Source organism: Sebastes umbrosus, chromosome 15, assembly GCF_015220745.1.
Source record: "Sebastes umbrosus isolate fSebUmb1 chromosome 15, fSebUmb1.pri, whole genome shotgun sequence".
In the NCBI taxonomy this organism is placed as follows: Eukaryota; Metazoa; Chordata; class Actinopteri; order Perciformes; family Sebastidae; genus Sebastes; species Sebastes umbrosus.
The window spans coordinates 26,744,519-26,756,039 of record NC_051283.1 but is presented as its reverse complement, the minus strand read 5'-3'; the positions used below and the strand labels follow the sequence as shown (position 1 = coordinate 26,756,039).

At 41.1% G+C, this 11,521-nt stretch overlaps 1 protein-coding gene across 5 annotated transcripts; it reads left to right on the top strand.

Moving 5' to 3' along the window:
• The first annotated feature begins 357 nt into the window (after positions 1 to 357).
• mbpa (myelin basic protein a) lies at positions 358 to 11,227 on the top strand. 5 transcript variants are annotated; one of them, XM_037795865.1, is made up of 7 exons: positions 358 to 621; positions 3,558 to 3,653; positions 4,136 to 4,162; positions 5,872 to 5,892; positions 8,133 to 8,216; positions 8,332 to 8,352; positions 10,010 to 11,227. In XM_037795865.1, the coding sequence occupies exons 1-6, from the start codon at positions 502 to 504 to the stop codon at positions 8,332 to 8,334; spliced, it is 351 nt and encodes a 116-aa protein (XP_037651793.1). In that variant the 5' UTR covers positions 358 to 501; the 3' UTR covers positions 8,335 to 8,352; positions 10,010 to 11,227. The 5 variants fall into 5 exon arrangements, with proteins under 5 accessions (XP_037651793.1, XP_037651795.1, XP_037651790.1 ...); XM_037795867.1 differs by lacking the exon at positions 5,872 to 5,892; XM_037795862.1 differs by lacking the exon at positions 8,332 to 8,352.
• The last annotated feature ends 294 nt before the right edge of the window (positions 11,228 to 11,521 follow it).

Genomic DNA, 11,521 nt, shown 5'->3' with positions numbered 1-11,521 from the left:
TGTACATCCAATTTAAACACCGTCCATTGAGAGGATATATGAGGCCCATTCAACAATGGGCCTCACAGTGCTGCGGGCCGCTTTGCATCAGGGTGTGAGTGCAGACTCAGAGATAACCCTTGTTGTCCCTGCGGCCCGGGGTGAAGCAGATGGGGAGAGGAACAATGGCCGTGCCCATGCGGAGGGCGGCAGTGACTGACACAGCCACTGAAGCTCCGAAGAATGCCTGGAGCCGAGCCAGATCAGAGCCACGGACCTCACCGCCGCCGCTGCAGCACCCCCCCCTCCACCTGACAACTCCCAATGTCCCATGGTGCCCCGCGGCCGATGGGAACGACACCTTCAAAGACGGCCCCCCTTGCACGTCAGACAACCAGCAAACCATCCTGAAGGAGCAGCAGAGACGGGTGTTGGCACTGTGGACTGTGGACTTGTTAAGAAGAGGACTACTTAGTGGACAGAGAAAGGTCAACCCAACCCAACCTCAGCAACTAGACTAGCATGGCTACAGCGAGCACCTCAGGGCAGAGCACATTCGGGCTCGGGAGGAAAAAGAAGACCCCCGGTCTCATGGATCAGATTACCAAGTTCTTTGGAGGAGACAAAAAGAAAAGGAGCAAGGTGAGCATCCATGCATCTAAAGGGATAGTTCAAGGGCTTTTCTTTCCAGTTGAAGCCTCTTAAAACTTTAACTTAAAGTTAGAAAAATCTCAAATTTCCTCATGCCAGACTCAAGAATTTCAGTTCCTCCATATAATTATTACCTGATCATCTGATTTATAAATCATAAGGATTGTTTTAGGAATAACAGCCCAGTTTTTCCGCTTTGCGACGATGCATTATTGAAGTGGGTTGATGTTCTCAACCCACTTCAATAATGCATCGTCTGTTGCCTGTTGATGTTCTCAACCCATTGAGGAATACACACAAAACAAATCTAAGTCTGGGTTTGCAGTGGACAGTATTATTTCTCATGTCCTTCAACGTACAGAAGACTTTCAAGAGATGTTTTTTTTTTTATAGAAAATAATAAACACAAATTAACTTCACACTCTCACCAGTTAATGTATATTTCTCAGTTTGGGATTTTTGACAGAAGCTGCTTAAAAGAAGCGAACCGACCAGACACTCCTTAACTGAGATTGGGAATGGCGATTCTCTCATTTGGGGCCGGCGTTTTAATATTAAGGCAGAATTCTACCCCTGACCCGCACTAGACTTTTCAGAGAAGCAAGATGCTACATGATTTTATGATTTTTTTTCATGCTCAGATAGAAGTTTTATTTCTTTTTGCACAACCAAACTTTTAAATCATGAAAATGTTTCTATCTGAGCTGTCGACTGGGACCAAAATGTTGAAGTGTCTGTAATTGTTTAGATTCTGAATTTAAGGAGAAGCTTTAGTGATACAGACGCGCTGCTGCACCAACATAATTGAACATATTATATTTTGTAGTGATGCACCGATAACCGGATCAGATATCGGCCGATACTGACCCAAATAGCTGGATCGGGTATCGGTGACAATGGTGCCGAATTATTCAATTCAATTAAATTCTATATTTATATACATTATATGCTGGAATTTGAATTCCTTTTTAAGTTTTGAAAGTTGCTGGTGTACGACTTATTATTTAAATAATATATATATATGTATATATATATAAATTCAATAAATTTATATCTATGTATTTAATTGTTACATTTTGTTTTACAAAGTTAAGAAATCAGTGTTAAAGTCCAGACCGATGTTGTCTTACACATAAAATCACTAAACACTGGTATCGGATCGGTACTCGGTATCGGTATCAAGACTGAAAAAGTTGGATCGGTGCATCCCTATTAACTATATATATATATATGTAATAAAATTACTATAATATCATTATTTTCCGGAATACCATCATTATCAACCGGAATATGTTTCTCAAAGCTTAAACAATTTTCTAAACTTTTATCTGAGTTTAACTTCTTTCATTATCGCTCCACATCTCCGCTGGCATGTGCTGTTGTTTTTACTCTTCCAACTAGGTGGTAAAGTTACACAGTACAAGTTAAAGAAATAATGTGAATACCCACATAGCCTGCGGTAAATCTACAGTAGATGCACCACCACCACGATGCAGGTGGATTCAGTTTGTAATGTCAGCCTGGCTCTGAAATGCAGATAGAAAACCTCCAACAAAACCTCTTTCAGGTTCAAGGTTCAGCAGGATTTTGTGCTCTGATCTTTTCCCTTATATGCCAAAAGAAAGCCGTTATCATAGTATATCATAGACATTGATGCAACGTAGAGACAGAAAATACACATGAATTAGGATAAAGAGACATTAGTGTATCTTTCTGACATTTTGTTGTCCGGCTGCACAGCCAGATGTGTGAGATTGTTCTGGAGGTTGAGTTATAGTGCGACAGTGTGTCAGCCAGCTACATCTGATAAGAAATCACGCTGGAGCCGGCTACACCGTCCTTCAGGCACCCATGGGTGAAGCGTGAAGTGCTTCCCTCTCGTACTGTAAATGCTTCACGCTGTTAGCTTTTAGTATTTTAATTGCCTCTAATTGATTCAATTTTGCACATTTCCTATTGTCGAACATGGTAATAGTCCTTCCCTTTACATTGTGAGACTTGACGCCCAGGAGGGCCTTGAAACTACTATAATGACTGTAATTATATCATTAGGAGGTGTCTGTTGTCTCATGCAAAGCTACATCCATCATGTATATATATATATATATATATATATATATATATATATATATATTGCCCTAGGGTTCAACCCTCAAGAACCCTAACCCTAGCCCTGTAAACTGCAACACACATCAGACATCACAACGGTTTTAAGACAAAAATTAAGATTTTTATTTTCATAAATAACTGTATTATATTATAATTTAAATAAATAATTGGTTCCTGATATTGTTGGATTAAAAGTGTTTAGTTGGTTTCACTATTATTAACAAATAAGTGCAGCCGGGCAGATGAAACAGTGTGAGAAAGAAAGGTTCTTTCTTTATTTATTTATTTGTTCATTTGTAACCTCATAGCCGAAAATGAGTAAGGGCGCCCACCGGCATTTTTTCTTAGAGGGCGAAACAGTGCCCCTCAGAAGGTGGCACCCTTGGCGGCCACCTATATGGCCTATGCCTTAAGCCAGCCCTGTATATATGTAAGGGATAATGTACCGAGCCGGTCATTGTTGTGAAAGAATCCCCGACAGGGCGATGCTCCCTGTCTCTAATCGCCCTGAAGGGGTTTCTTTCACAACAATGACCCACTAGCTGTACATTATCCCGCTTATTACACAGCTACTTACGTAAGAAATCAATAATTTGAAACATAAATAGTCCGCCAGAGTCTGACATCAGAGCTGCGCCCATAGCAACGGTCTGTTATACATAGCAACGGTCTGCTATCAAGAAATAGCGAGTGATTAACCAATCAGAATCGAGTATTAAACAACGCCGTGTAATAAATAAACATATATATATGTTTACATGGTATAAACCACACCATGTACACAGATGCAGTTACTTGACCTCTGTTGATCCTCACAGGGGTCGTTCCGAGGTCACCTGGCCGCCTCACCCCAGCAGTCCTCCGCTCGCCGCCGGACCAATGAGAATGCTGTGGTGCATTTCTTCAGGAGCATGGTAAGTTTCTTTAAATGGTGTCATATTGTACACATCATATCATATATTACATAACTATAACTGTTTACATTAAGTATTTTTTTTTGTGTCATGCTAACATCCTGAGTTTTATTGAAAACAGTTTTTGGAGCTTTGATGTGTTACTCTGAGACGGCCAGGAGTTGCATGAGCCAAAACACAAAGCAAACCAATTTCCTCCACTTTCTCCTGTGTGGAGTGTTGAACTGTCAGAGTCTTGTTTTGATTTCCTTCGGCTCTCTCACTCTTGGCATCAATAGTGCGGCAGCGTTTCAAAGCTAAACTGCTGCCTCCCTCAGCTCCCCCACTGATTACAGAGCTGCATGACTCCTTCATTTACATACCGATAAAACAACAGGATTTGGGGGAAGTTTCATCGGCTCAATCATTTGTTTAAAACATTGTTTTCCTGCCCTGTTCAATCAGTCATTCTGTTGTTGTTGTTGTTGCTTGGTGTCTCTCAGGTTTCCTCTCCTCGTCCTAAATCCAGGGTGAGTCTAATTTTTTCACAATATCTGTTTTGTTGGTCATTCCAGAGGTGTAGCTGCAGGGTGAAGATGCAGAGATGCACTGATTATTTACATCTGATCACTTTAGACGTGACCTCCTTGGCTGTATTGTTCTCCCTCATATTTCTCAACGTCAAATTTCAACTGCGTTTTTTTATTTTTTGAGCGTTTTATTCTATATCCACTTTCATAACGCAGGCCGCTAGCCTCGTCCCCCGCTGGATCTGACCCGAAAACACTTCAGACAGCTGATATACTGCACTAATACTCGTAGGAATGTCGCATTTTTTTATAATGCTTCATTTTTCCAGTGATTCATCATGTAGGGAACATCAACTTTAATGGTAACACTCACTTTGGATGTTATCAGCCGATTGAAATGGGAGCTAGCCGTTATCAGCCTCATAGATATGAGTTAGAATGGGCATGCTTTACCTACTAGTAGGTTCAGAAGGCCATTATCATCTATTCACATGGTTGATCACAGATACGAATACAGGAATACGACACCGACCTCTAATAGTCGTTATAGTTGTGACGGAAGCAAAGGAGGAAGTCAGGTGACATAGAATAAAGACCGCTGTTCGTGTCTAGTGTGAAACCAGAAGTCAACGTTGACTTATTTTACCATACTTTTGTTGCGTAACTTACATAGCACTTATTTCAGACCATCTTTCAACAACCTTTTCCTAAACGTATAACCAAGAAGTTTTGGTTGTTTAAAGCAAAACTTGTTTTGTTTAAATCCACAATGTTAAGTATCACTTTCACAACGTGGTAGATGCAGCCGCTGATAATGCCCATTCAATCGGGTGATAACATTCGGAATGGGTAACGGTAATCCAATTTGTGTGGTTTCATATACGGGACACGAACAGCGGGTGAAGGTCCTGTGTTTGCTTCCCACATCCATCCCAGCATCTTCTTGTATTTATATCTGTGATCAGCCATGTGAATAGATGATAACATCTTTCTGAACCTACTAGTAGGTGTAGCAGGGCTCCTTCTAAGCCCATATCTATGAGGCTGATAACTGCTAACTGGCATGTTATCGGTAGGCTTAATCCTCCGGGGAACATGAATGTCTGTATACCAAACTTCATTACAATCCATCCCAAAGTTATTGTAAGATATTTCACACAGCTAGCGTGGCTAAACAATCTACACATAGTGGCTTTAAGTTGTGGGTGGGGGTATTTTAAAATAAATAACTTTACTCTATTGTAATAATATCATTTTTATGTTGTATGTTCTATGTATAGCTACTGTTGACTGACATAAACCTTTAGGATGTAAATGCATGTTTTACACTGAGTGGTTCCCAACCTATAGGTCAGGACCTTTTACCTTTTCTGCCCACAAAAAGGGGAAAGTGTTACGGGGAAAGTCACTCTTTTGTGCAACCACACATGCTTCATTTTAAGGGTTCACAAAACAAGAAATGTTGGGGACCACTAGTCGACTCCAGAGAGTGAGTTGGCTGGATGGAGTGTTTAACCTATGTTGGTGATCACCAGCGGAAATGATCCATCTTTTACTTTTACTAAGTTACCACCACATCACTGCTAAGCTCTCCATCTACTATCTTTAACGGGATGATTCTCAGATGTGTTGAGGTGGACGCAGGTGCCACTACTCACTGTATCTCATCTCATCATCATGTCACTGTCTTGTTTCTTTTTCATGTCCAGTGGATAGACGTCTTGGGCTTGGTACGTCACACAAAGTTCCCCTCTTGAATCAAACAAAAGCCCCACTACTGAATGCACCGCTATCCGTGTGTGTGTGTGTGTGTGTGTGTGTGCAATGATCCCCTTTAAATCCGTCTGTAGAGAGCTCCTCCTTCTTTGTCTGCAGCGCACCTGTGTGACCTAACCTTCACGCTCGTCCCGTCTCTTTCTCACCGTGTGTGTTTCACTGCTTTTTCCTCCTTGAAGAGAAATATCTTTTATATCTGAGCACGTGGAATCGAGACGTATTCAAAAGCTGATTCATCACCAGCATCTACATACTGTAGCTGAAAGCTCACTCTTATCGGACACCACAGAAACTCACTTTCATTCACATTTTGATCAGTCAGTTGTTAATTTCTGACACATCAACTTATTGGTAAATTCATGACGCTTCAATAAATTCTTCTTTGCTTCAATCCAGAGCGACTCGCTGTTTCTGGATGACTTTGAAACTGCTCGACTATTTATGAACCACAACCGGTAAACATGTTCTCTTAGGATCTCTTGGCCTGCATCACCTTCCTCCTCCTCCTCCTCCTCCTCCTCCTCTTCCTCTTCCACGCCTCTAGTTCTCTGTAACACCTCCATCCCCTCTGTGCCAGAGATGACTCACCGACCCATCTATTTCGGCCACCCACTTTCTTTGTGTCTCTCCACATCTGTCAGGTGACCCTGGACAGCCGTTTCGTATGTGTGTGTGTCATTTGACGGTGATTACCGACTTGTGTCGTCCGTGTGAGTCAGTTCAACGCGGACCTTGTCCTTGTCATCCATTTCCTTTCCCCTGAAGGTTGCTGTTATCTGGTCCTGTCACATAATCATGATTTCCCCCCCCCACGTCTCGGACGTATTATTCTCTCACAATAACAGATCGAAGAGCTTGTTTCTTCCACATCACACTGCTGCTGCTGTTGCAGAGAAACCACATACCTGCAATTTTGTTGTTTTTCCTCTACGGCTTACAAGTGAAATTAGGGTTTTATACTGAAACAATTTGACGACCTTTAGACCTTTATAGCCTGTTCTAAAAGTTATATAATTACTAGGGCTGTCAATCGATTAAAATATTTAATCTTGATTAATCGAATGATTGTCCATAGTTAATCGTGATTATTATCCGTTCAAAATGTACCTTAAAGGGAGATTTTTGTTGAGTATTTAATACTCTTATCAACATGGGAGTGGGCAAATATGCTGCTTTATGTAAATGTATGTATATATTTATTACTGGAAATCAATTAACAACACAAAACAATGACAGATACTCTCCAGAAACCCTCACAGGTACTGCATTTAGCATTAAAAACTATGCTTAAATCATAACATGGCAAACTGCAGCCCAACAGGCAACAACAGCTGTCAGTGTGTCAGTGTGCTGACTTGACTATGACTTGCCCCAAACTGCATGTGATTATCATAAAGTGGGCATGTCTGTAAAGGGGAGACTCGTGGGTACCCATAGAACCCATTTTCATTCACACATCTTGAGGTCAGAGGTCAAGGGACCCCTTTGAAAATGGCCATGACAGTTTTTCCTCGCCAAAATTTAACGTAAGTTTGGAGCATTGCATGACATGGTTGGTACCAATGGATTCATTAGGTTGTCTAGTTTCATATGATGCCAGTATCTTCTAGCTTTAAAACTGAGCCCACTACAACTTCAAAATCGTAAGTTGTGTTAATGCGTTAAAGAAATTAGTGGCGTTAAAACAAATTTGCGTTAAAGCGTTATCTCGTTAACTTTGACAGCCCTAATAATTACCAAAAGAATTCCACTTTTATTGTCCAAAAGGGAAATTCAGCTTGTAGCAAAGTACATTGAAAACTCAACATAGGTCCAAATATCAAAAGGTCAAAAGGTCAAAAGGTCGATCCTAATGCATTAAAGAGGATGGATGGTAAACAAAGAGATATATGTGCAAAAAGTGCAAACGTTTTTCTTCATTTTTGAAAGACTCATTATTTGTGGATATGTGTTTTTGTCCAACAGCAATGATTTTTGCCCTCTATAACATTTAAAAAAATTGTTTTTGGCGTTTTGTTAAAGTAGTGGGACATCTCTGATGCTCTGAGTCTGTGTCTCATCTCGTAAAGAGAAAAAGGCCATCAATGTAAAATGAGTTAAACGTCTGATTAAAGGTCAGACAATGACAGAGCAGCCAGCGTCTCTCTCTCAGGCCCTGGTTTCAGGTCTGTGCTTAAAGAGCATCTTTTTCTAGGCTTCGTCGCCGCGTGCCGAGAGCACAAAGTCGCCAGTCAGGAGACGCAAAGACCAAAGCACACTGTCCAGGATCTTCAACCTGGTGAGCTTACCGCACGTTTCGCCTCCTTGTTTTACTCAAACATTCCCTCTTTCTACCTGTTAAACCGGGCTTAAATAAACACTGTCTCCTGTCTGTGTTTGCCCAAATGCAACAGTGATGCTCTCACCAGAGATCAGTGAGTAATAAATACATAAATAAATATATACAGCACAACGATTCACCATTTCAGTTTCATTCATCTTCTTTCATCAACATGCTTTCACAGCAGCATAATGAACTAACGAGCTTTAAGAGAAACATTTTCATTTTCACAGTGATCCCAACATGTAAACCCAGCTGTTACATTTCTCACACACATTATTCATTGATTATTTTTCTGCAAATGCCATCTACCTCGACTCTTTTGAGGGTTTATTTTCAGTGTGGATGATCTCCTTGAATCCCAATAAATGTGAAGTATTCGACAATCAAATATTTCATGAAGGTTCAGGACGGTTTTAAAGAGGACCTATTATGCTTTCTGTGATTTTGCCACTTTCCTTTAGTGTGTTATGTAGTTTTTTTGTGCATATAAAAGGTCTGGAAAGTTACAAAGACCACGCCAAAGGAAGTTACTCTCCCCCACAGAAACACTGCTCCTGAACTGCCTGAAACACCTCGCTTGAAGTCCTGCCTTTTCTTCCGTAACGTTGTGATGTCACCAAGTAATGCTGGGTACACACTACAGGAGAATCAAGCCGATTTTGGGCCTGATTCCCCCCTCTCAACAATCGTCACAAAGCCCAGATTTTTTGATGGTTCTAAATATTAGTGTTTTTTACATCCCCGATCGGCTCAAAAGTCCATCCTGGCTGCTCCGATTTCAATCGGAAATATTAAACATCAATATTTATGATGGGATATCCTGTTGTGCGTGGTTAACCCAGAGGATAGCCGATGACGCAGTCACGTGGGAAAGAACGATAGCCAATTGAGAACCAAGCTGATTGAAGAAGCAAGGACAACCACCGCCATCGTGGCGGCCGCGGCTAATGCATGAGCTAATGCAAAACGTGAAGCATAAAGTAGTAGTAAGATGGAGCTCAGAAATGGAGGAACAACTTATTGATTTGTGGCAACAACACAAGTGTTTACTTAATGTGTCTCAAAATCTTTTCCCTTCGTGACTTTTCAGTACAAAGTAGTGCAAACATTGCTGTCATCCGCCATGTTTGTTTACACTAAAGTCACCGTCTGAAGAGATTTTGTGAGGTTTCCGTTTCGTTTGTTTTTTAGAGTCAGGACTCAAAAAACTGTTAAGTTTATCATAACATCGTTATGTGTGGGCTCTCTCACATTTTCCACATCTGTTAAGATTTTGAAAACTCTTCTAGTGTGGGCCAGCCTTAACACATTTGCATAATACTGTAACTGCCTAGCGGCTAGTTTGGCACGCCCTCAAACAAAGCTAGTTAAAGCAGAGCTGGAGCGGAGTCCGAAGAGTTTGGTTCGGCTGACCAATCACAACAGAGTGGGCCAGCTGACCAATCAGAGCAGACTGGGTTTATTGGAAGGCTGGGGAGGAGGGGGGCAGGAGCTCAAACCGAGCGTTTCAGACAGAGGGTGAAAAGAGGTGCTGCAGCACAGCCACTATGACAAAAGTAAAGCGTTTTTTGAACAATAAAGCATGTCAACATGTAAAATACAAGTATGCACCTGAAAATGAGCAGAATAGGTCCTCTTTAACTGAAAACTACATCACCCCAGATCTTTGATGCCATCTCTGGGGATAGAAAATATGTTAATGTTTTTCTCAGCCACCTCATCACCCTCCTCCTCCTTCTTCTCTCCAGGGAGAAACCAAGTCCCGTGCACCCCCTAAACGCTGGAGCACCATCTTCTAAGCTCTCCGCCGAGGACCAGACCACAGATCCGACGCCGACGGGACAAGACGAAGGAGGGGAAACAGATCAGCGAGCGGCGGACTCACAACCTCAAGAAGATGTTAACCCACTAACACAAGCCTGTATGTTCACACAGTGACATTGACAGAGTATAAAATCCACTCTCCGGGGATGTAGGCGGTCACTGTGCCTGTTTTTTGTTTTAATCCTACTTCTACGGATATCTTGTCTAGCTGTTTAGAAGCAGTTCAGTCATGCTTTTAGTAAAAATATCTCACTGTAAAAATCACCCATAGTATCTTGTCCTGATGGTGCTATAGTGTCTGCTGTCGGAGGTTTGTTCATGGCAGATGTTTGTTTTTCTATTTGTCTTCCCGTCATCTGCATTTTGTACACGAGTGACGCTTTGTGTCTCACGCCGCTTTTTCTAGAAACGCGACTCACGCGCCAAACAAAGTTTTGTTTCATATGTGAAATCTAGACGGAGGGTGGTCCTGTTTGTGCTCGAGTGAAACGTATGTTTTTGAAAACAGAACTGGAAACCTGCTAATAGTGTTTTAATGTAACAGTTTTTGTTTCATTATGTTTAAGTGTAATTAATAAACATGTACAGTTTGATGTCAGTCAAAAAAAACAATAAAATGCCCTTTTCAAATGCACTGTTACTAAACTAAAAGAATGTCCTAAAAACAACTGGCCTGCTCTCTTTTCTATATTGTCGCTTCTGCATCGATCTCATTTATCGTGAGTTATGTTTGCACCTTAAATTAAGTTTGAAGTTTTAATGTTCTTTGTGTTTCACTGAGAAGACGACAGACAACGGTTTGTTTTTATCTGATGGTCAGATAGTAAGTGGTTCAAAGGTTTAAGGCAGAAGCACCCCAGATGGTATGAGGAGTACTGAAGGACAGTATGTTGATTTCAAATGTTCTGACGCATTATTTGTCGATTTCATTTTGTTCATAATAAATGACGTTGCCACTCATGAGCTCTGTTCGCATGTTCACTTTAACGGAATGGTCAAAAGAACTGTAAAGATGATTTTGGTTGTTTTTTTTGCTGATGTGGTGGTGCTACAGGAATTATGTTTCCTTTTAATGTTCAGCCTAACTGGAAATAAACATGTTCTGCCTTCTCTCAGTTATTAAATGTTTTAAAATCTGACAATTCTGTTGTCTTTATTATAGCATTTTTCAGGGATTTTAGTAGCCAAAACAGAATGAGAAAGAAATAGTTGAACATTTTGGGAGATTATTTGTTTTTTTGCAGAGAGTTGAGGAGATACCACTCTCACGTCTGTTTGGTCAATATGTAGCTGGAGCCAGGAGGAGGTTAGCTTAGCTTAGCATAAAGACTAGAAACACTGGAAATTTATGCCTACCAGCACGTCCTGTTTTGTAATACCACTTGTTTGTACCTCGATAGACGATAGTGAGTCATTGTAGCGTCCAGTCTGCCCTC